Genomic DNA, 24,107 nt, shown 5'->3' on the forward strand with positions numbered 1-24,107 from the left:
TGACTAGGAATGTTGGCTCCCATGCTGGTGCAAATGGAGCGACAAATCGATCGGGAGATCGCCGCGGACATCAAGGCCAATGGGGCTGGCTCCTCGGAGAACGGCACCCAAACGGAGGCACTGGACTCCGGAAATAGTGCGGCCACAACAACGACAATAACGACGACCACAGTGGAGACGGATCTCTATGATGACAGCGATGATTCGGAGACCGAGGATGATGGCGACCAGAATCCCGTGCTGATGTACGGACCCCAGCCCCAGATAATCACTAATGATCTGAAGAGCCTCGACGAAATGGTGAGTGAAGCGAATCAATTTTTCATAAATTTCACAAATTTTTGATTCAAGTTGGGTGACCCAATATATACTAGATTCTTGAAACTATGTGCGACCAACTCAGTTTATGATGCAGAATAAGCGCAACCAACTTGGTGTTCAGTGTCCGATCTTTCCGCTTTTGGCTTTCCATTTTCCCGCAGGGCTTTCCGTTCCCGTTCCTTTGGTGTTCCAGTCCCACTCCCAATGTCCACTTTTGGGTTTCTCTTTTTTATATTTTGGTTGTTTTTGTTTTCTATTTACTTTATTTCTGAGAGGGCTCAACTCACGATTTTGTTTGTTATTGTTTTGCTTGGGCTGCTGTTGTTGCTAGTTTGCTCATGTCCATTTTTAGCCATGGCTAAGTTTCCAGTTATGAAAAATACAACAACAAAACACGCCAAAAACAATACCAAAACAAATCAGAAGCAATTGAAACTGGAACTTTGGTTACTTTTTTTTTCTACTTTTCTTTTTTTTGATGGGGTGTTATGAGGGTTTTCCAGATTTGCCTGCTGCCATGTTGAGATGTCAAATTAATTTGACAAGACGATGGTGCCAACAACAATTACAACAATTGCAATTGTCAATGTAATTGCAAGTGTGACGACGACAGCAGTAAGCAACAAAGGATGCGGATTGGTCAGGCGCAATGGAAAATCATTGACGGCCAAACTAATGAAAGCCATGCAAACATTTCCTCACGCCGCCAGCAACATTGACAACAGCAACATGAGCAGCAGCAACATGAGCAACAGCAACAGCAGCAACAATGTTCGACAGCTGGCGGATGGATGGTCGCTGGATGGATGGGACATGAACCTGGACATGGACATGGACCTCCCCTCCTCCATCGTACCGTCCTCCTTCTCCAGCAAAAATCCACTCCGAGGCAGCCAATCAATTTGTGCAGCAGCAACAGCAGCAGCAAAAGCAGCAGCAACAGCAGCAGCCAAATCAGCAAATAGCCTCAACAACTTGTCGAAAATCAAATGATGTGCCACCAACAGCAGAAACGAAACAAAAAGAAATGAAAAGAAAAAGCCACGATCATTTGTCGACTCCAAAAGTCTGGAGCTGTAGAGCTGTGGAGCTGTGGAGCTGTAGAGCTCTGGAGCTACTGGCACGTCCGCATCGCCGCTGTCTGTCTGTTCGGTCTCCAGTCGCTGTTGGTTAGTTGGTGGCATGCGATTTATGGTTAGGCCAGGATCACATCGCTATCCCCATCGCAATCCATGGCCAGCTAATCTCGTATGCGTCAGAGTCACGCCGATCCCCGATCGCTGGCGGATCGCTGGCTGGATTGCTTGGCCCACCTTCCACCATCCCCACCAACCAAAAGATTTATTGTCATGTCGGTTCCAGCTTGGAGCCACCATGGAGTTGGAGTTGGAGTTGAAGTTGGTCTAGCAGCTAAGCAGCTCCATCTCCAGCCTCAGCTCCACCTAAGCACGCATCCCAGCCCAGAAGGAGTTGCAAAAGTTCAAAGGTGCCAATGCGTTGCTGCTCAGCTCCAAGCTGCCACAAACTACAGTAGCAATGGGTTCGACTCGCAATCGGGGAGACCGAGCTGCTGGCAAAGAAGTTAGGATTAGGATGGAGGTGGGGTTGCAGTCAGGGCCAGAAACAAAAATACACTGCAAGTCATGAGAAACTTCGAAATATTTGTGAAAATGGCACCCATCTAAATACTTTATTTCGCAAATCGCACTCGAATTTCGGCAAGTGAAGAATCAGACCCAAAGAGAGGCCAGGGCAAGTCGTCATTTGTTTGTCTGCCGCCGCCCGCTGGGACGTACTGCTGATGGTGGAGCCAATGCTGACTTGCCAATGGTCTTGCCATGGATCCCATGGATCCCATGGCTCCCTAGGGCAAGGGTAGCCCCCTCGGTGTCCCTCGTAGACCGCCCTCTTCTCTCGACTCGCCGCCCCTGCGGATCATTTGTTTGTTGGACAATGGCAGCGCGTGAATTTATGCAGTGAAAAACTATTTGGTGACCCCGATGCTCGTCGCTCTGCTCCTTCTGCTTCTGCATCTCCTCCATCTACATCTCCACCTTCACCGCCACCTCCTCTTCCTGTGTTTTGGGCAAACTGCAACTGCAACAAACTGCCACTGCAGAAGTCAGGGAGTTAGGAAGTCGGGGAACTGATCGGGTCAGGCTTATGCAATGCTAAGGGTCAATCGAGGGGGGAGGAAGCCGCGGATTGGACACTTGGAGTCAAGAGTTTTTCTTCGTCCGCCGATATTGGGGAATTGGTACAGTGCCACTGAGAACATTTTTAGCTCGCGCATTGGTTGCTTCACATATTTGGTTCACACTCATTTCACTTAATACGTAGTGATACAGATAAATGCTAATTATCGCAATTAATTTCAATTACAATAACTGTCATCATTACTCATGTATATGGTCATTTGTTGAAACGTATTTAGTTGGCAATGGACTATTATGGCTGATAGCTTTCAGCTGATCAATTTAATAAGTTGACTAGTCGTTATTTGTGATCGCTAATGTTCACAAAGAAAATTAATATATCTTAATATATCTTATACTTTTCATTTCAACAACAGGTCCGAGATCTAGTGGAGAAGTGCACATGCCCCTCGCAATTTCCCATGGTCAGAGTATCGGAGGGCAAATATCGTATTGGCGACACCAAAGTTCTCATCTTTGTGCGGGTAAGTATTTAAAGCCAAAATGTATAGTTCTAAGCTGAATCCATTGACCTATTAGATCCTTCGTTCCCACGTGATGGTGCGCGTCGGTGGCGGCTGGGACACACTATCACACTATCTGGATAAGCACGATCCGTGCCGCTGCCGTGCCCAACATCGCAGCTCCGTGGCCGCTCGCCTCATTCCCCGTCAGTCACCGAATCACAATCCGAGCAATGGCATCGAGCTTCACAAGGCGCAGGTGATATTCGAAAGGTAAGTACTCTTTTATTCTTTTATGACTTTCTAATATATTCCGTGATATTTAAAGCATCGGTTTCTGTTAAAATCATCAATATCTTCACACTTATGTTTGGGTTATCTTTATTTTTAGGTCACCGCCAGCAGCTCGACGCGTTTTCAACAGTCCCAATTGCAATGGAGGACCCGGAACAATATCGGGAACAGGATCATCATGTGGAACAGGAGTTGTGGGCGTGCCTACTCCTCCACCTCTCCAGAATGGTCACAGTCTTTCGCCTAATTCGGGAAAATACCGCAGTCGCAGTCCGACACCACAGCGAAAATTCCTCAACCAGCAGGCGAACGGAGGTGGCAGTGCATCCGCGACGGGATCTAGCCAGGCAGTCACCACAGACGCCTCCAGCGGCCAACTGCTTGGATCGCCCAGCTTGACCAGGCGCTCCATGTCACCAAGTCCTCGCCGACTAATCGATATGCGCAAGAAACAGAGCTCTTTGGATTCGTACAGCAGTGGTCCGAAATCGCTGCCCGTCTACAGTTGCTCCTCAGAGGAGGCAAACGGTGGTTCTGGTGTCGGTTCGGCGGCAGGAGGTGTCGGTTCGGGATCCGGAGGATCGGGAGTCGCGAGCGAACAGGGTGGCGCCAACAAATTCGAGAACATTAGCGACAATGGCAGTGAGATCAGTGACGAAGGATACCGCAGTCTGGGAGTCATCCAATCCGGAGCTCAAAAACGGGAGTCCCTGCACAGTCAGGCTTCTATTGAGGACGCTGAAAGCAATGGTGAGTTTCTGAATATTCCGAAGGTGCAAAGTGTTTTTCTATATGATTTTTGATGTCCTCAATTATCCTTAATATTTTTAGCGCGTCTGGATCAGACCTCAAGTGACTCGCAGATCTCGCCCTCTGATGAGCCGGCGGAGAAGACAACCACGGACATTCTAGAAGAGGAGGATCTAAATGGCCACGATCGTGAGGACTACTCGGTGTGCGATGGCCCACAATCGCTGCCAGCGATTCTTAGCGGAGCTCATAAGCTAAATGACAAATTTGAGCAATCTGGTGTCTTTATAACCGACGACGAAATCACCGTGGACATGGCCAAGACCGAGGATCAGTCGGTGGCTACCACTCTGGGTAATCCAACACCTAATCTCAGCAAGATTCCACGCTCTCCGTTGGCGCAGCGTCGTCGCCGCAGCATCGATAACAGCACATGTGGCGGAGCTGGTGGAAGCCTGCAGGATTTGAGCAGCCGATCTGGTTTACCGGCTCCAGCCTTTAGCCGAAAACAGCCGGTTTATCGATCAGTTCGAGTTCGGAACTCTACTGGAGCCACGCCCACGCCGGTGGCGCCGCCCCGATCCCGTCAAGCTACCCAATTGCCCATGGTGCGTGATGTCACGAATACGTGGAGTGGACGAACCACGGGGGCACCAAAACGAAGACCACCCTGCACCGCAGATACCTTTGTGGCCCCCACAAATGGTACAGGAGCAACTGGTTCCTTCGAGCGCAATGGCAAAGGACGCTCATCGCAAATTCTCTACGACAGCAATGGGCGCCGTGTGAGGAGTGGAGCACCGGGATGCACCAGTTCGCTAACCACGTCGCCCGTGAAGAACCACGCTTCGTCGCCGTTGGCCCAACAACTCCTGGAGGCTGCCAGTAGCGCGAAGAACGATGCCCAGATTCTGGAGAAGATGAAGTCACTACTGTCACGCTATGCGGCTGGTAACCAAACAAAGGCAGGTGGTGCATCATCGACAACAGCAGCGAATAAGATCAACAGTAATGGCAAAAAGACACCGGTCTACGAGGACTTCACCACGGCCTGGGTGCACAGCAATGGTAATCTGGAGCGTTCGGAGAGCTGTTCTCCTCCAGCCAAGGCGCGATCCAAGCGAAGTTCCGCCGCCAGTTCCTGCGAAAGCAACCATTCAAATGCGGGAGTTGGATCCGGAGCGGCTGCTGGATCAGCCAGCGTGGTATCGCCCAGGCGAGAGAGGGGCATGTCCAAGATTCCGGCGCCAGTACGTCATCATACAGAGCTTTACTAACAGCGCCGGCGGACGCCAAGCGTCCAGGTCCGTTTCCAAGCCAAGTCGAGGGTTTTCTGAAAAGCCTCCAAGTGAGCAGAGGAGCATGAAGATCGAAAAGTAATGTGAAGTCATATGACTTCGGTTATGTGGGTAGTGAATAGTTAAGATAGGTTTAGAGCCAAGCTGGAATTGTCTGCTGCTACTGCTGCTGCTGCTACGGCGTGTGTGTGTGCGTGGAGAGCAGAGAAAAGGTAAAGAATCAGAAGGGAGAATCCCAATGAAAAAGAAGGTGGAGATCAGCCATTGAACGATTTAAACCAAAAAATATGAAGGCAAAATCCTGAAACTGGAGAATTTTAATGAAAACATTGTCTCAAAAGGCAAAGAATGGGAGGTCACCCCACTCCAATCCAAATGAAATCCAGGGGAAAGCCATAGCTATAGGATATATACCCAAATCAGAATCAGGATCGTTAAATGTCGAGTAATGAAGAAAGCAAAACTGAAACTGCCTCAAGGACAGACAGGGCAGAATCCCTAGCAGCCAGAGACTCCTAAGCATATCCCCCGTATAAACAGTTCTCTATCTGCGAGTATTGAACCCCTGTAATCGTCAATATATAAGCTCTCAATTCTCTTTCCCTATAACCACTCAATATACTACGTTAATACAGATTTTCCAGTTTCCAGTTTTCCAACATCTTTATATGCATTTCGAAATAAGTCAGTTATTATTTTTTGCGGCGTTGTAGGGTAAAAGCGTTTTCTTAACCAAATATAAGCATTTGATTTGTATTTAGAGCTAGCGTCGAGCTAGGATACCCCCAATAAGCTTCGATCTGCGCTGATCTAGGGTAATGATGATAAAACCATATATACAATCCAAATTTAAGACTCGAGTAAAAATTTTAAATCAATTTTTTGTCTAGGCCTAGAACAGGAATTTTAAATCTACACCAAAACCAAAAGCATTACAATATTGAATATATCTATTTAAAAGCATAAAAGAACACACACACGATCGCAAACACATAGAGGACGCATACCTAGTTTTCTAGAAATTTTTAAAGTAAAGCCAACAAAATTCTTCAGATTCGATTTGTAGCGAAGCAGAATACATTTATTTTTGTACGCTTGAACAGAGGAACCGATCGTGGAAGGAAGGGATCGTGGGATCTGGAAAGATGAATAGCTTTTAGACAACTCGACTTTTACAGTATAGCTCTATATATATATACTATATATACAAGGAAAGAAGAAGAGAAGAGATCGGTTAGGGATATAGCAAGCATAGCTAGGAAATGAAGCGACCGCCCCCGCATTATAAGAAAACAACTTCAATAAGTGGGTGCTCCTTAGTCTGGGAACTCCAAAATCAGGCTCTTCAAACCCACAAAACTGCACCAGCAAAAAAAACACATATGCACACACACCATTCAAGGGATACAGTGCGTTTCGGGGGTGTAGTGAAATTAAAGGAAATAAAAGGATGGTTAGTTCGAATTTAAATACACGATAAATTAATTCAATTATAGTGGAAGCAATTTCGAGTACAGCTCTAAAACGCACTGTATTCATCGAGCATTCAAAATATACAAAAAACACAAAACAAGAAAAACGGTCACAAAAAAATAAAAATAACTGAGAAACCATAGCTTTTGAGAGGACAAAAGAAATCGTTATATAGTTAATGGCACCGTTGAGCGAACGAACGAACCATAGCATAATTTTCAGAAACCTTAAATATCTACAACTATTGAACATTTATTGTATGATTTCATTTTTTTTTTGTTCTTTAGATTTAGCAATGTTAACATATAGTTTAGTACATCGTACCTATGCATATAAATATATATATAGATTGTAAATTGTGTTTGTCCAATTGCCCACATGTTGTATAGTTCTTATGTACTCGTAAAATCGGTCTTAATGTTCAGTCTGTCGATATCTTGTATCAGTTACATTTTGTATTTGTATTCTTTTCATATAATTTGTATTTCAATTTGAATTTAAGTTGCGTTTTTCAGCTTTTTATTGTACACCAAATGATACCAATTTATGTATATGATAACTCGAAGCGGCAAGAAAGATCGCAACCAAAATAATTAATGATTAATTGTTTAACAATTAAATTGTTCCAATACAGACACATACACTCACATAGACAAAAACACCTTACACACACACACACATGGCCCGTGGTGTAATTATAATTATAGAGAATTAAGCAATTGCCCGATTTGCATGCCAAAAGGTTGATAAGAAATCGAACAAAAGAAAGGATGATAGTGCACCACGGGTTCTCAAGCGCTGGCCATGATGAGCATCGCATCGCATATATATATATATATATATATATATATATATGTACTTGGATATATATCGCAGAACATATAAAGTGTATTTTGAATACAGCTAAAGTGTAATTATCAATTCATTTCGAAAGCAAACTAACCACTACAAATGGAATAGATTAGACCGCAAGGGTGTACTCTAAGCGAAGAGCAGCATAATTGATTTTAATCACAAGAATTTAATTAATAAAAGCCTATATACAAATATATATAAAAACCAAGAAAACCACCACTCGGTTTAACTTAATGCCCTAGCTGGGTGTTTATTTATCCACATATACAACGTGTGCTGGAATCGAAGCAGTGCTTAGGTATTTAGCAATACATATAGTCGGTTTCAAGGGTTGTTATCATATCTAGAGATCGCCGAAAGAATCCAGTCCGCCGCCCGCCTCCTTGCCAAACTTGGCCTTATCCTGACTTTCGGTCCAGGCCTTGGCGATCATTTGCTTTGTCTTGGAGTCACCATCGTTGTACATCTTCTTCATAATGTTGACCAGTGCCGATTCGGGGTTTTCGCCATCCTTGGTCAGTTCACTGTCCTGCTTCTGCTTCAGGCGCTTCTGGATGGCTGTGAGCACGTCCCAGTTTTCGTCCTCCTTCACCTTCTTCAGGTAGATGGCCACCATGTCGGTCTTGATCTTTCGGTAGCTCTTCTCCACATTGATACTGTGCAGCAGATTGTTCACGGTCAGCCCAAAGTCCTTGCCTTGAAGATCTCGCACATGGAGCTGCAACGAGTTTGGTGTGTAGGTGACGGTCACGTTCTCCTCCGTGCAGGCCTGCACTCCGTTCAACGTGATGAACAGCTTCACGAACTTGGCGCTCTGGTCCCAGCCGTAGTCGGTCAGCTCGTGCAGATATCTGGGACATCAAAATGGGGATGTATTAGTGGTAAGTGCGGGCTCAATGAAGAGATTTCGAAATCCTAGTGGACGCTGAATTCCCCGGACTCTGTGGATTTGTATAGTCCACTTTGCTCACCTCTTGGCATCGTTGGGCCCGGCTGCCTGACGCTCCGCCGCAATTTTGGCCTTCATCTCCAGGTTAACTATCTCCCGTTCCGCCTCCGCTTTTGCGGTGGTCAGCACGCCTTTTACGCGGGCACCTTTCGCCTGCTGCAGGAAGGCCGCAAGCTCGGCCACATCGCTTTTCAGCTGTTTGGTTGGATTTCATTGGTTTATTTCATTGATCACTTGTTCGAGCACCACTTGGACTTACCTGTTCGAGTGACATTTTCTGTGTTGTTGCTTTCAATAACCGTTGACAAACTTTTGCAGGTTCGCAGAAATTTCGAGCAATTCAATGACGCCGGCGCCCGTACTGAATGTACTAAAAAACGCATAACGCGTGGCGAGCACGGAGCACATTGCAAAAAATACTCTTTTATGGTATTTTTGGTATATTCAATGCCAGCTTTGGCGCACTTTGTAACAACTTTTTTGTTATTTAATAAATAAGTATATAACTGTTTTTTAAGCAGACACATGTATTCTTAAATAACTAAAATTTAAAATAAGCGCAGTTTTGTTCCAATAAAGAGCAGTTAACTAGTTAATCATTTCCCATTACTACCAACAATTTTCAGTTTTATGTTGACCTTAACTCAGACTTCCGCCGGAAAAGCGATTTCCCCGCCAAATCAGTGTGACCAGTGACCAGGGTAGGGCAAGGTATTTGGTATTCTATTCTGCCCGACTGGCAATCATACTGACCCCATAGTCTCGAAAAAACCATCGATGGCATCGAACCGGCTGGAACTGAACCATCGATATTATCAGTAGCGCCATCGATGGTTTGATACCACCTCAGCTCCCGCGGAACGCCGAACCGACCGACCGACCACACAATCCAGACAATACGACCAGTGACCAGTGGTGACCAGTTGTTAATGTGCTCCATTCAGGGTATCCACTTTCAACCAACGGACGCTGCGCCACAGCCAGAGTTCCGGGATTAAAGGGCGGCGCAGCAGGACACCGGATTGCGGATAAGCAGGCATTCAAGTGAGTAGGCGTTGACAATTTTGGGCACTGTTGCCCGGCCGTCCATAAGGCAAATGACACAGTGTCAACCTCAAGTCCCAACTGTTCGGAAGCACTTTACTTTCCACTTTGGCCTGGCAAACAACAAAATTTTCCAAAAATTCCTTGTCGAAATTAACTGTGCTCTTTACAGGCTCTTTTCTAGCCCCGCAATAAGCCGTTCAAGCACTATCAACACGCCGATGCCCAGGAATAGTGTGCTCCTGAAGAACAATGGCCGATCGCGTTTTGTGCCAGGAGATGGCAACACCGGGCAGTCACTATCGTCGCCCCAAAACGGGTGTGGCAAGCGCCAATGTGGTGTACGCCAACGGAGGCGGATCCTGGCGTGCCGCGCCAAGGCAAGTCCAACGGCAGCCGAGGCAAGCCGTTCAGCAATATGCCAGCAGTCTGGCAACTGGAACCGCGGGCAGGCATGTGGGCAAAGCATCCACTGCGTCCGTGGAGGAGCAGCCTGTGGAATCCATAGGAGCTGAAGTCATGGGTCTGCCCGTCACACCGCGTACAACCAAACAGGCGCGCAACAAAAGCGAAGGTAAGTTTAAATCTTCACCAAGGTGTAGTGCACAGCAAATGAATGTAATTGGCAATCCTTTGCAGAAGCCATCAATGATCTCCTCACACGCATCCCGGACATTGGCAAGCTGTTCGATGTGCACAGCCGGATTGGCAACGGGACCTTTAGCACTGTGCTGCTGGGCACACTGCGGCGGGAATCGCATCTGCCGGACAGTCTGCGCCGCAAGTTTGCCATCAAGCATCACATACCCACCAGTCATCCGGATAGGATAATGAAGGAGCTGCAGTGCATGACAAAAATGGGGTAGGTTCTTCGCTTGCTTGCTTTCCTGTTATCCTGTGCCGCATCCTTATAGTATCGCATACGAATTCGGTGGTACGATGGTAGAGCCACCCACGCACGCTTCTTCGTCCTCGTCTGCGTCAAACGCCGTTAAACGACGTCAGCCGCCGGCAGCGGCTCCATCTACGTCATTGCAATTTATTTAGCCGCACGAACGAGCGAGATGGCATGATTGTAGCGTTCGTTTATTGCACTTTCACACGCCATTCACGTGCCCATTTACAGTTACATTGAAGCCCTCTCGCTGCACAGCGAGAAAAATGCCGCATCTCTCTTTGCATTCATTTACGCATTTCACATCACTTTGATATGCGAAAAATGTTCGATCTGAATACATTTCACATTTGTTTATGCAAAATCGCATCTGCCCGTTCACAGAAAGAAAAGGAAACACGATTGATATCGCTGTGTTATGATTAGTTCCCATGAAATTATAACTTTGCTCACGTAAAACAACAAGGTTTGTGTTCCAACATGGAACAGAATTCCGAATTCGAAACCCACCGCTGCCTAATGCATTTAAAAATGCCATTATAGTCCTCAGATATATCATAATTTCTTACCGTGTGGCAGCTGTACGGTTTGTTTACAGCCCGCGCACATCACACATCACACATGCGTGGTGTGAAGGTACAGACTGTAGCATATCCTGCAATCCCAGCTGCCTGTTATCGATTGGTCTGCCGGGCCAGGCGATTAGATTAGGCGATTAGGTGGCAAAATCGGTTCAATACCGCCTCGAACCGGAGGAGTTTGGGGCAGTATCGTTCGTCAGCGGTCAGCTCATCGCTTGGCTGTATAATTCACCCAAAATAGGAAGGAGAGAGCGAGTGGGCAGTAGGCAGTGGGCAGTATTTTGTGTGGGCGACGTTGCATGTTTGACATAAGCCGGCTGCCCGCCCCCTGATTACCCATCGTCCACCGCCCATCTTTTTTTTGCCCCTCGAAGAGACCCACTGCCAGCTACGATTTTGTGTCTATTCAAGCAATTTGCGCAAATTCCGCAGACCCAATTGCGTCACAGCCGATGATAATTATGACTGGGCCATGCCGAGTGCTCCCTCACGTATTCACATATGCCGCTTGCCCCCTGTTCCCTTTTCCCTGTTCCGCACCCGAAGGCCCAGCGCCCAGTTCGCAAATCGCATCTGCCATATCGCCCATCGCCATCGCCCACAATCGAGCTGCGCGACTGGCTAGAAAAGTCGCTTATCAAATCGTTGGTTGGTCCTTCGTTCATTTGAGCTTTTTGAAGTTATACCGATAGCCAACACTCCACTCAGACATTTAAAGTACTTGTAATATAAATAGCTAATAAAGTTATTTTTAATTACTACGAATTGGCAAATTTACGTGTAAGCTATATATATATAACAACTATTCAGCCAAAAATAGCTAGAAATCAGGTCAGCACTAGTTCTGCGTGACGTCGAAAAGTCACTCTCTCTTTCTATCCCTCTCTCTAAAATGAAGTGGGCGGAAGTGTGTGGATATCCCTGTTTGTGTTGTGGTTTTCCCACACGAAACAACAACAAAGCAACATAGACAAGAAGGTAAAGCTGACATGGATCAATCCTGCTGTTCAGTTCAATCTATCCAACGCAGGATTAGCTCAATCATATCATACTACCTTTAAAATGAATCAGGATGTTGGTCAAATCACTGGTTAGATTAATTAAAGCCAATGGCTGCGTATCGAAACCTATAGCTGCATACGAGTATATATCTAATCTATTGTTTTCTCGCTCTGTTTCGCTTTTCAGGGGAATCGAGAACGTGGTGGGCATCCACTGTTGCCTGCGTTGCGACGCCTCCGCCGCTTTTGTGATGCCCTACATGGCGCATGACCGATTCCACGACTTCTACACGCGCATGGATGTGCCCGAGATCCGGCTGTATATGCGCAATCTCCTGGTGGCCCTGCGTCATGTCCACAAGTTCGATGTCATCCATCGCGACGTGAAGCCGAGCAACTTTCTCTACAATCGACGCCGACGAGAGTTTCTCCTGGTCGATTTCGGCCTGGCCCAGCATGTGAACCCACCGGCTCTGCGATCTTCCGGATCTGCCGGATCCATCGCCGCCGCCAACAACAACCATAGCAAACGACCACGCGAGCGTGAAGCAATCGATGCAGTGCAACAAAGTGCATCAGCGGATGCTGGTTTGGGTGGAGCTGTTAAACGTATGCGTTTGCACGAGGACTCCAGCAAGATGCCCCTGAAACCGGTCAACGATATTGCGCCAAGCGACTCGCAGCAGCAGCAGTCGGTAGATGGGTCCAATCCCGTCCAGCCACAGCCAGTGCAACACCAGCAGCAACAACAACAGCCGCAACTGGCGCAGCTGGACCAAACACCCTCAACGCCATCGGGCAGCAAGTACAATACGAATCGAAATGCCTCGACAGCGGCGGCTAATAATGCCAAGTGCTTCTGCTTTGCAAATCCCTCGGTTTGCCTCAATTGCCTGATGAAGAAGGAGGTGCACGCCTCCAGGGCAGGAACACCTGGCTATCGGCCGCCGGAGGTCTTGCTCAAGTACCCAGATCAGACGACTGCCGTGGACGTTTGGGCGGCGGGTGTGATTTTCCTCTCGATCATGTCGTCGGTGTACCCGTTTTTCAAGGCACCCAACGATTTCATTGCTCTGGCCGAGATTGTGACCATTTTTGGAGATCAAGCGATACGGAAAACGGCCTTGGCTCTTGATCGTATGATCACCCTGAGTCAGAGGTCCAGGCCACTGAATCTGAGAAAGTTATGCCTGCGTTTTCGCCACCGTTCCGTTTTCAGTGATGCCAAGCTCCTCAAGAGCCACGAATCTGTGGACGGAAGGTGCGAAGTATGCCGGAATTGTGATCAATACTTCTTCAACTGCCTGTGCGATGACAGCGAATATTTGACAGAGCCACTGGATGCATACGAATGCTTTCCGGCCAGCGCCTATGACCTACTGCATCGCCTGCTCGAGATTAATCCCCATAAGCGGATTACCGCCGACGAGGCACTAAAGCATCCATTCTTTACGGCCGCCGAGGAGGCCGAGCAGACGGAGCAAGATCAGCTGGCTAATGGAACGCCGCGTAAGATGCGTCGACAAAGATATCAAAATCACAAAACGGTGGCCGCCTCACCGGAGCAGCTCAAGCAGCAGGTGGCCCTTGATTTGCAGCAAGCGGCCATTAACAAGCTGTGAAACTAGTCCACATACATACATACGAACATACATACACTTGTAAATAGACTAAACCCAGTTCACATATCATGATTGTATATAGACCGCACACACCCACCTCCCGAGCACATCTCATTTTTGCACCAATACCCAATACCCAAGGGGAAACTCCCACTCCAGTGTACGATGTCCAAGCGCCCCGCTCGGCCACATTTACTTACCTCAAGCTGCAGGAAGATGAAACCAAATGAAGCACGCAAGCAACACAACATACACACACAAACACATACATATGTAGATATATATATTTAAAGAAACGTTTCAATCATGAACAATGGGCAAGGAATACCAATACCAAAAACAAAAACAAACGAGGAGAGATTGATTATGAAGTATGGCTGAAAAGGCTACAAATTGTTGTACATTTAGGATCATGAAGGCGACCCAAGTGCATGGCCACCACCGCCCAGTGGCAGAGAGTTTTGCACCATCCATCATGTTGTATAGTTCGAATAGTCTTATAGGTAACCTAAGTATAATTATTGTATATCTGAAAACCATGCGAAACGAGGATATAAGAGCGAAAATATATTTATACCATGAAGATTGAATGAAGGCGTGATTTTCATTAATCCACAAATGGAAACATGAACAAATTATTATTTATTTCCTTAAACAAATGCACCGGGATTTTTGTACTTGATCAAGGGAATGTAAAAAATCATACAAGTTACAATTATAGGACTCATAAATTAAAGTGTATTAATAGAGCACTTACCACCATTAGAAACTCGTATATATACATTTCGTTTCAATTTCACATTATTTAATTTCATATTACACATACGTATCACAAATCACTTAAAAAAAATAGAAATAATAATTGATTACGCTTCTCACACAATTTAGTGATCATATTTTTTGGGCACAATCATAAAATACACAGCACAAATAACTTAAAAAAAAAATAAAAATAATAACAAAACACTCGCGATAGCAAAATGCACAAAATCAGCACACAAACCATTGCACACTTTTAGGTGTGCGAGAGAATGCCGGTGAAACGCGCACACATACCTACGCACGCGCGCCAAAGCAGAACAAGTCCAAAGGAGAACAGCGAAATTGCAGAAATTCACCGATTTCAGCCGTTTAAACATGAAATACCAAGGCAAACGCATTGCCAGTACCTGCGATCCCTGTTTAACAGCACTTTGAAACACTTTTCGACGGCAAATGAAGCTGATAATTAATTAATTTCAATTTTTACGCGCGACCGCCATTGCGATTTGTGTTAACCGGTGCGCACGGACGAAGAAAGTGACTGTTTGCGGAGAGAACTTGAACTTTTGAGCTGCAGGAGAAATCGTAACGGTAATGAAAGCTTTGCAAGCTGTTCTGTTTGCTAGCGCTGAACTACTTGTTTGAAGTTGCTGATCTTCGGCCTACTTTGCTCGCATCAAATAAAATATAATTTTGAATCGATTTAAGTAGGAAAAAAATGTATTTAAAGATAGCAGTTGGGGGGAAACCAGAAAGTCCAGTTCCCGAGGGCCTTAAAAACTAAATTAGATCAAATAATTGGATCATCCTTCCGGCTAAGTCTCCATTTTCTAAGTCTCCAAACTCATACAAGTTACAACTATAGGACTCATAAATTAAAGTGTAATAATAGAGCACTTACCACCATTAGAAATTCGTACATTTACAATTCTTGCTATATGTATATGTACAAATACACATTTCAATTTCACATTATTTAATTTCATATTACACATACACATCACAAATCACTTAAAAAAAATAAAAATAATAATTGATTACACTACTCACACATTTTAGTGATCATATTTTTTTTGGCACAATCATAACATACACAGCACAAATCACTTAAAAAAAATAAAAATAATTGATTACACTTCTCACACAATTTAGTGATCATATTTTTTGGGCACAATCATAAAATACACAGCACAAATAACTTAAAAAAAAAACAAAACAAAAATAATAACAAAACACTCGCGATATCAAAATGCACAAAATCAGCACACAAACCATTGCACACTTTTATGTGTGCGAGAGAATGCCGGTGAAACGCGCACACATACCTACGCACGCGCGCCAAAGCAGAACAAGTCCAAAGGAGAACAGCGAAATTGCAGAAATTCACCGATTTCAGCCGTTTAAACATGAAATACCAAGGCAAACGCATTGCCAGTACCTGCGATCCCTGTTTAACTGCACTTTGAAACACTTTTCGACGGCAAATGAAGCTGATAATTAATTAATTTCAATTTTTATGCGCGACCGCCATTGCGATTTGTGTTAACCGGTGCGCACGGACGAAGAAAGTGACCGTTTGCGGAGAGAACTTGAACTTTTGAGCTGCAGGAGAAATCGTAACGGTAATGAAAGCTTTGCAAGCTGTTCTGTTTGCTAGCGCTGAATTACTTTTTTGAAGTTGCTGATCTTCGGCCCCCTTTGCTCGCATCAAATAAAATATAATTTTGAATCGATTTAAGAAGAAAAAAAATGTATTTAAAGAAAGCAGTTGGGGGGAAACCAGAAAATCCATTCCCAGAGGGTCTTAAAAACTAAGCTAGATCAAATAATTCGATCATCCTTCCGGCGAAGTCTCCATTTTCTCGGCTTTCTTGCGCTTCGTTTTGGACGTCGAGGGCGAATCGGTGGCGTCTGTGTCCTCGGTCACCTCCTCCACTCGGATCCTCTTGCCGGCGACCACGTCCTCCTTTGATGGCTGTGTTTCCATCGACCGCTTCTTCGGCTTCACGAAACTGCCACGTCCTGCGGCGCGTTCCGCCTCCTCGATGCTGTACGGCTCGATCTCCAATGCCTTGAGTCGCCTCTTGTGCACCTTGGTGCGGAAATGTGCCTGCATGGCGGTGTCATCAATGAAGTACTTGGCACAGTGGACGCAGTAGAACTGCGCAAATCCCGGCTTGTCGAGGTCCACATTCTGATTAATCAGTTCACCACTCCGGGTGCGCAGGTCATCGTCGATCTGGTCGAGATCACGACGGCGATTCCGCACACGCCATCTCCTCTGAAGATGGGTATCGCCATAGTGCATCTTCTTGCGCTTTGTTACCATTCCCATTTTGCTGGCTTTTTATATATTTACAACTTATACGGAAAATATGAACGTTTGTTTTGGCACGTGTTTTGGTTACCAGTGGGGTTTTAACTTCTGCTGGTTCCCTAGGTGTTTCCTAATACCTGTAATGCATTTAGACATTCAATTGATATACCATTGCAGTAATTTTGTGATTAACTTTACCTTCTAAGGGAGAATAAATGTGTTTTAAAAGTTTTACAGATTTAATGCGCACAAAGAATGTCGGAGACGATCCCTGGGCGATAGGTTCTTATCGATATGTGGAAAATTCTGGGTGTGTGCACACTGACCCACAGCTGTTCGTTTTTATTTCAAATAAATACTAATAATTCAAACTAAAAGTCAATAAATGTGCTATTTGTGGCGACTATAAGTTGTAAAATAAGTTGTATTACTAAGCTAAACTTAATCTACTTTGAACGTTGTGAAACTCTTTTTTGGCATTATTTAGTGTCTTTTCGTGGACAGCGCTCTGTTAAATAAAAAAAACATATGTTTGCAATTAATTCATCAACAATCGTGCGAACAAGTTGTCTGCGGGCGGACGGTGCGCATTTTCTTTTATTATTATTTATTTCCTTTCCGCAGGAAGTAAAGTAAGCCCCAAACATATGAATATATTAACAGATAAAGTGCTAATGATACTACAAATCGGGTGTGTGGGCTAAGTGCACACCCGCAAAACAAACGCACACACATGTGCGATTGGATAACACTGTGAAATAGATCGGGTTTTACACTTGCAAAAACGATTAAAGCAATTATTATTTTTCATAAGATGCTGCAGCCGGTTCTCTATTGCTATCTCGCTTGCTCTCAAAGCTCAGCACTTGCAGTTAGTGTGTGTGTGTGTGATTTAGTGCAAAAAGCAACAACGAAGCAAAAAAAAAACAAACTGTGATTGTTGTTAAAAGAGTCGAGGGGGGGGGAGGGGTTGGGTTCAGAGGGAGCGGGACAGCAGTTGCATGCATTGTAAAAAATGTACGATTGTTTGGCTTATTGGAATTTTTCGTTGACTCTCTGTTTTTAGCTAGACATTCCGTTGAGCTCGTCACTTAAACCGGCGTTACATACATACATTGTTACAACTCGAGCAAATTGCCGCCAATTGCAGTAAGTACAACAACAAGCACACATACGAAATGCGTGAAAAAGAATAAACTAAATTAAAAACAAAGTTTAGGTGTCCTTATCGATAATCAGCGATTGCATACCGATTGCGATTATCAGTGCCAATCGCTTATCAGTCAATTATACCGTTACAAGCACAATTAACCTATCTGTGTTTGTGCGTTGACTGATATGTGCTCAAATTCAGATTCAGATCATTAAACTCTCTTTCTGACTCTCTTTCTTGCACATGTGATATAATAGCTCCCCCGCCCGCTCAATAGAAAAAACTCACGCACTGAACAAAAATAATCACTCTCGCTCTCTCAGTTGTTGTTGCAATACACATCGGTCGTGATTTGACATTTCGCAAGTGCTGCGAGTTTGTGTGTGTGTGTGCAGAGAAAAGGATGGAGCTCTCTTTGGGGAGATCAGCTGATGAGATGAAGTAACGGTTAATGCCATTTGTCCATGCAAATACACAGAAAAAAAAGGTATTGTAGCTTGACCACTTTGATTTGCCCTTATATTACTATTTCGATCTACAAGACTCTTCAGTATAATATGAATAATGAATAGGACAAGCTGAATCATATGCATCACGGACATTTCAGAACTTTTATCTACATTTTGAACTATTTCGCTGAGTCTTAGCATTTAGCAATTTACACATATTAAAGCATATAAATTTTTGTTGAATGTTGCTTATTCACTGTTACTGAATACAGATAAAACTGAAAAATGAGAACATATATTTAATAACAACAATATCAAAGGGGAAGTAGGTATTTCTCTCTGTGCAAAGACTAAGCTGCTAATGCAGGCGACTAAAAGCGAGAGTGACAGAGGTGAGTAGGTCCAACCGGTTTGTTCCGTGCGTTAGTTTTGTGCTGTTTAATTATCAGAGGCGCTGAAACGGGGTTCCAATTGCCGCCCACAGAACCTCCCAAGCGATTCCATATCAGCGATTCCATAGAAACCAAACAAACCACAGAATGTTATCTAAAAGCTACGCAAATTTACCCTGAACTTTAACTTTTTAGTACTTTTGCACCGCAATTTGGTTTCCCCCCACCGCCACCGCCCCTGTTCAATGGTTATTTCAAAATCGAAATACAATTACTGCATCCAAGAGTGGCAATTATGTTGTGTATGTTCTCTTTTCATTGGTTATTTTGAAAGTCTTGGGTTTGCGTACCGATCATTGTCTTGAAAAACAAATTACTACCGCAACAGAGCTAATTTTCCTTTCGTTTCGGGCCAAAACCAAAAAGAAATAGTGGCAAGCCAACCAACCAACCAGTTAACCAGTTGTGCCAGTCCAGTTCAGTTGGATAACTATTGAGTCCATCGCTTGGAGGCCAAAGCAAGCCGTTCCTCACCAGATCTTCGCATTAAGAGGTTTCAAATGTGCACTTGTCTACCTATTTTTATAGAAATTTCGCCGCTTCAGACTTCAGAACATGACGAAGAATTCCAGCGAAACGGGTTTTCTAACACGATATGAATTCTAAAGCTCGCTTGTGGTTTTGTTTGTTTCTACGAGATGTTGAATGCTGGGATTAATTACAGTGAAAAAGGGGAGGAATACGTGTTTTAACTCTTCAATGGAATTTGCGGATGTGCTTGTGTTCATTTGTGTTTAGACAAAAATGCTAAATGCAATGCTCACTGAATCGTTGTGATAAACCAGCCACTGTTGTATGTCGACCTTTTCAACTGAGTGACACTTGGTTTTCTACGAGTATCGAAGGGAATAGCGCAACAAATTGAAAAGTATCATCATCAGTTAGGATCCTTTCAAGGTTCTTTCCTATACCTGAACTCGTATCAGTGAGCCTTCTGCCATCCAAACCGCACATCCTGTCATATCAGCGAGCTTCTTGTACTGCATGCCACAAGTGGCTCGATGTGCGAGCATGTTCCACTGATTACCTTGTAATGTGGTGTCGCAGCAGCGCCTTATCACACAACTGCGAACTGCGAACTGCGACATTAACCGAATGCGGTGAACCACAGAGACAAAGAGAAGTGAAATGAATGAAGCTACCAGGCCTGTTTAATTATGGCTCGCAGTGTTCCCATTTGCAGAAGTGGCACAGCAGTTGGAGGAGTCGTAAGCGACCCATTTTAATCCAGGTTAATCCAAGGTCAGGGGGGAGCATTTTGGGGGGGCTGAGTGAGTGGTTAACGCAGTTTCCTCCTCATTATCCGGTGGGTGGAGCACGCGTGGCAATGTCTGGCATTTTCATTTCACATTCCACAGCGAACATTTCGCATTCGTCATTGAACGAACATTCCCTTCGCAGATGTGAAAGGGAAAGGGAAGGGAAGGGAAGGGAAAAGGGTGAGGTTGGATTGTTCAGGGATTGACTTTCTAATTGAGATATATCGGTTTGAATGAGATTTGGGGCTTGGCAATTGAGCCGCAACACACGTGAAAAGCAACCTTTCGATTTACAAATGCGGCAGAAACTAGAGCTCGCAAGATTTGTAACTATAAATAGGCAATATAATTTATAAGATTTAATATATATATCTCAATGCAAACTATTATTCAATTGTCATTGTGCGATGGCTTGGATCTTTAAATCTTTCCTGGGGAATTTATGTGAAGAAAGCTCTATTATCTTGACCGCCATTGTAGCCATTCATATCTTTTATATGTACACTGTTTATTATTCACTTACGAGTGGCAAAGATTTAATGCGACTTTCACCCCGTTCTCCTTTGCAGTCATTAATCGCAGATCCACAGTAAGAAGTCGGTTAACCAGCAGCTATGGACCACGCCCATCACAGTGCGCCCGGTGTTGGTGAGTTTCGGATTTGGATTTCGATTTGGACTTGGATCACAACCTCGATGATTTTGCATAATCCACAGATCACTCCATGCACCACGATCATGCGGGCATGCACCACGACCACAGCGGCATGGCTGCGTCGACGGCGTCTCCATCGGATTCCGCTTCCATGTTCGACCTGATCCCCGACACCAGCGATTTGCAGGCGAGTCACGCGGGTCACGGTGCCCACAACCATGGCGGTGGCTCTGGCACCGGAATGAAGCACATGATGCCCATGGCGGTAAGAGAACGTGATTTAATGGTATTCCTTATAATTGCCAATTCTCCATGGTCTTCGCAGTTCCACTTTGGCTACGACGAGACGATCCTGTTCTCCTGGTGGCACATCGAAACGGTGGCCGGTTTGGTCGGCTCCATGATCGCCATCTTCCTGCTGGCCCTGATGTACGAGGGACTGAAGTACTATCGCGAGTATCTGTTCTGGAAGACATACAATCTGCTGGAGTATCGACCCGTGACGGGGCCCCAAAGAAATCCGGAGGCACCGCGCATACCATCGCCGGCAGCGGCAGCTCCCTCGCCCGTGCAGTGAGTTCTGGATGATAATCTATGCTATCCCCTTCCCTGCCGCTAAGCGACTTTGTTTAAGCATGCTTTTTGCCCCCCATCCATACTCTGTAGCTTTGTAGCTTTGTATCTATTGTATTTATTACTTGTTGTATATATTAATCTTAATGCCTTCTTCTTTCTTCTCGTTTCGTTTTCGTTATGCTGTTACCCGTTAAATCGTACAAAATCGTACAAAATCGTTATCGCTACCGCTACCGCCTCATATTCTGATCAATACCATCAATATCAATATCAATATCTATATCTGCATCATCATCAATGCGCGTCGCTCTTCATTTGTAAATTGATTCATCTCAAAAACTAAAACAAAAAACCAACAAACGTAAACCAATTCAAACCAAATTCATATATCGATACGCTCTGCTGTCTCGCCTCGTTAATTTCGTATAATTGGCAACTGTGATTCACGCGACCGTAATTGAAACTATACATATATATTGTAACTCAATCTGATTCTGTATCTGCATCTGCATCCGCGAATCGCATCCGCAATCGTGTGGTGTCCCACCCGGCACGCTTCGATCGATCCTTTCTTAGATACGTGGGCGAAGTTGTGCACAAGCAACCGTAAGTATCGCTCCATTGCCCCCAACCCAATTAACCAACTGAACACTTGACCAATTGCCCAACTGCCCAACTGTCCACCTGCCCAATCAATATATGTAATATCCCCGTCTCTGTATAATTTTGTTGCCTCACTTAAATTTGCATTAGTTACATCCATGTTGTTTGCTATCCGATATGTCCGATATACCCAAGCGCCGCCAGTTAATGGGAAAAAAAACAATTGCGAACGGCTGCGCTTCGATTTACGTATCGGCTTACAAATTGGCCCGTAATTTGTACAGATATCTGGCTGGACCGCATAATATATATGATTACACTTGGTTACACACCTGTACACAGTACACAGTAGTTCGAGTTGGCAATTAATCTGGAGTCTAACCCTAATCGTTAATGGTAGTTTAATCTAACAAATGGAACTTTAGAGCAGGAGTAAACCCAACCCCAAGGATCACCGATCTAAACTTATATATTTTGTTATGTTCTTTACCAATTTGTTATGTTCTTTTGATTTTGTCACGTTCAATTATGTATCTTCCGTTGTCCTGCTACATTTGTAAGAGCTAAATGGTGCTATATTCGAACTAAATGTAACTCTTTCGATGCAAACAGACCTTCGATGCTGTCGGTGAACCACCTGCTCCAGACGCTGCTGCACGTGCTCCAGGTGACCTTGTCCTTCCTGCTCATGCTGATCTTCATGACGTACAACGTGTGGCTCTGCCTGATGGTCGTCCTGGGCGCCGCCGTTGGCTACTTCCTCTTCTGCTGGAAGAAATCCGTAATCGTGGACGTCACCGAGCACTGTCACTAACAGAGGACAACTCCCGGTAGCCTCAGCCGCCGTTGTCTCACAGAGATGGAAATGGATCTGGAGCTGGATCTGGAGATGGAGATGGAGACGGGGGCGGAGGCGTTGGAGGAGCAGATGTTCATCTAAAGGAAAGGCAGAGGCGTTGGTGCTAAGCTGGGAACCCAGGAAGCTCTCATCCCCACAGGAAAACACACACTTCAACACACCCTGCAGCACTTGCTATTCTCTAGGTATTAGCCTATAAACTATAAATCCAATCCCATGCTGGCCGTAAACGATGCAACCGCTGCAACCGCTGCAACCGCTGCATCGTTTACAATACCGTTTATATACCGACATCAAGATCAACTATGTAGGACTATGTCTATCTGCTGTCCGTAAAGAAAGTGTAATTTATACAAGAGAACAAATTGAGCGACTGGCTAGCGAATTGTATAAAAGTTAAGCAATGCAAAAATAACTTTTTTTTCTATTGGTACTCAATCTATGTTCGCAGGATTCCCACAAAAGCAAATATATTTTTTTTTATCATTACTAATATACACCATTTTGTAACCCTATTATACGATTATGATTATTATTATTATTTGGTAATAAACTCCATTCTTTTTTATATATACATATTATATATATATATATTATACATCACTTTGGTTACAACATTGTTAAATTTGGCTTCCTTGTGAAATGTTGGCTAGGCCGCGGCGTATGTTGTAAGGCTTGAATGTGTGCTGCAACAGTGCGTTTCACAAGTGTAATTTGGTTATGGAAACGATTGTAGATTATAGACACCGATCAACTCCTGCTGGAATGGTTGGCATTGAATTATGCTTGCATTTACGTGTTGTTCAGACAACTGATATTACTTTAGGCTTGAAAACTGTTACGATATTATGCAATTAACTTTAAAGTGCACCCCCCTCCACTCTCGACCCCCCCACTGCTGATTGTAAATTATTGTCTGTTCTTATTTTTAATTGACTGTTCGCAAAAACAGGCGTTCGAGTCGTACAGTTTTTGCTCAACCCGAAAATGGCTGTTGTGTGAATTGCGTTCCTAGAATGAATGCAATGAATCCGAACTACATGCTGCCTTACTGTCCCGAAACGCACTGTGACTAGCATACGTTCAGCGACTCCGTTGAAGTGCGTAAATAGATGTTGTAGATATTAATCTTAATGCAAATACATACAGTACAGCGACAACAAATTTATAAATACTATTAATATTAATTCTATCTATAGATTAATAAATATACAAACAGAATATTGTTATAACTGAAACGAAACGGACTTTAAAATTGGGGATATTATATTCTTTGTTTCG

At 44.5% G+C, this 24,107-nt stretch overlaps 5 protein-coding genes across 11 annotated transcripts in view; 3 read left to right on the forward strand and 2 right to left on the reverse strand.

Annotated features, from left to right (window-relative positions):
- Positions 1–7,410, forward strand: part of LOC6524046 (GAS2-like protein pickled eggs) — a 48,458-nt gene extending 41,048 nt beyond the window's left edge. For both annotated transcript variants that reach the window (XM_015189969.3, XM_002099879.4), the window contains exons 6-10: positions 8–300; positions 2,894–3,001; positions 3,057–3,253; positions 3,372–4,024; positions 4,106–7,410. In XM_015189969.3, coding sequence (XP_015045455.1) covers positions 8–300; positions 2,894–3,001; positions 3,057–3,253; positions 3,372–4,024; positions 4,106–5,301 — 2,447 coding nt within the window. In that variant the 3' untranslated portion in view covers positions 5,302–7,410. The remainder of the gene's footprint in view (positions 1–7; positions 301–2,893; positions 3,002–3,056; positions 3,254–3,371; positions 4,025–4,105) is intronic.
- Positions 7,411–7,874: 464 nt separating this feature from the next.
- On the reverse strand, positions 7,875–9,003 carry LOC6524047 (calcyclin-binding protein). The gene is made up of 3 exons (XM_002099880.3): positions 8,859–9,003; positions 8,622–8,794; positions 7,875–8,501 (listed from the first exon to the last, which is right to left on the reverse strand). The coding sequence occupies exons 1-3, from the start codon at positions 8,871–8,873 to the stop codon at positions 7,994–7,996; spliced, it is 696 nt and encodes a 231-aa protein (XP_002099916.1). The 5' UTR covers positions 8,874–9,003; the 3' UTR covers positions 7,875–7,993.
- Positions 9,004–9,366: 363 nt separating this feature from the next.
- On the forward strand, positions 9,367–14,332 carry LOC6524048 (cell division cycle 7-related protein kinase). Its single transcript, XM_002099881.4, has 4 exons — positions 9,367–9,643; positions 9,816–10,217; positions 10,283–10,505; positions 12,308–14,332. Exons 2-4 carry the CDS (start codon positions 9,896–9,898, stop codon positions 13,740–13,742), a joined length of 1,980 nt encoding a protein of 659 aa, XP_002099917.1. The 5' UTR covers positions 9,367–9,643; positions 9,816–9,895; the 3' UTR covers positions 13,743–14,332.
- A 1,901-nt stretch (positions 14,333–16,233) lies between these two features.
- Positions 16,234–17,178, reverse strand: LOC6524049 (zinc finger protein 593 homolog). The gene is made up of 2 exons (XM_002099882.3): positions 17,020–17,178; positions 16,234–16,958 (listed from the first exon to the last, which is right to left on the reverse strand). The coding sequence occupies exon 2, from the start codon at positions 16,837–16,839 to the stop codon at positions 16,339–16,341; it is 501 nt and encodes a 166-aa protein (XP_002099918.1). The 5' UTR covers positions 16,840–16,958; positions 17,020–17,178; the 3' UTR covers positions 16,234–16,338.
- Positions 17,179–17,289: 111 nt separating this feature from the next.
- On the forward strand, positions 17,290–24,064 carry LOC6524050 (high affinity copper uptake protein 1). Of its 6 annotated transcripts, XM_015189972.3 has the most exons (7): positions 17,308–17,453; positions 17,888–17,970; positions 20,704–20,782; positions 20,851–21,053; positions 21,114–21,361; positions 21,941–21,970; positions 22,580–24,064. In XM_015189972.3, the coding sequence occupies exons 3-7, from the start codon at positions 20,749–20,751 to the stop codon at positions 22,779–22,781; spliced, it is 717 nt and encodes a 238-aa protein (XP_015045458.1). In that variant the 5' UTR covers positions 17,308–17,453; positions 17,888–17,970; positions 20,704–20,748; the 3' UTR covers positions 22,782–24,064. The 6 variants fall into 6 exon arrangements, with proteins under 6 accessions (XP_015045457.1, XP_015045461.1, XP_015045458.1 ...); XM_015189971.3 differs by lacking the exon at positions 17,888–17,970 and having other exon boundaries at positions 17,290–17,404; XM_015189975.3 differs by lacking the exon at positions 17,888–17,970 and having other exon boundaries at positions 17,304–17,453.
- Positions 24,065–24,107: the final 43 nt, after the last annotated feature.

This window comes from Drosophila yakuba, chromosome X (genome assembly GCF_016746365.2).
Source record: "Drosophila yakuba strain Tai18E2 chromosome X, Prin_Dyak_Tai18E2_2.1, whole genome shotgun sequence".
NCBI lineage: Eukaryota > Metazoa > Arthropoda > Insecta > Diptera > Drosophilidae > Drosophila > Drosophila yakuba.

What these genes read in the sequence shown, in the direction of transcription:
- LOC6524047 (XM_002099880.3), bottom strand. An exon ending in GGGCCCAACGATGCCAAGAG is followed by an intron (nt 8,502 to 8,621) that starts GTGAGCAAAGTG and finishes TTGATGTCCCAG; the next exon opens with ATATCTGCACGAGCTGACCG.
- LOC6524048 (XM_002099881.4), top strand. Translation starts at nt 9,896, where the DNA reads ATGGCCGATCGCGTTTTGTGCCAGGAGATGGCAACACCGGGCAGTCAC. An exon ending in GGCGCGCAACAAAAGCGAAG is followed by an intron (nt 10,218 to 10,282) that starts GTAAGTTTAAAT and finishes AATCCTTTGCAG; the next exon opens with AAGCCATCAATGATCTCCTC. An exon ending in CAGTGCATGACAAAAATGGG is followed by an intron (nt 10,506 to 12,307) that starts GTAGGTTCTTCG and finishes TTCGCTTTTCAG; the next exon opens with GGGAATCGAGAACGTGGTGG.
- LOC6524049 (XM_002099882.3), bottom strand. Translation starts at nt 16,839, where the DNA reads ATGGGAATGGTAACAAAGCGCAAGAAGATGCACTATGGCGATACCCAT.
- LOC6524050 (XM_015189971.3), top strand. Translation starts at nt 20,749, where the DNA reads ATGGACCACGCCCATCACAGTGCGCCCGGTGTTG. An exon ending in AGCACATGATGCCCATGGCG is followed by an intron (nt 21,054 to 21,113) that starts GTAAGAGAACGT and finishes TGGTCTTCGCAG; the next exon opens with TTCCACTTTGGCTACGACGA. An exon ending in GAAGTTGTGCACAAGCAACC is followed by an intron (nt 21,971 to 22,579) that starts GTAAGTATCGCT and finishes CGATGCAAACAG; the next exon opens with ACCTTCGATGCTGTCGGTGA.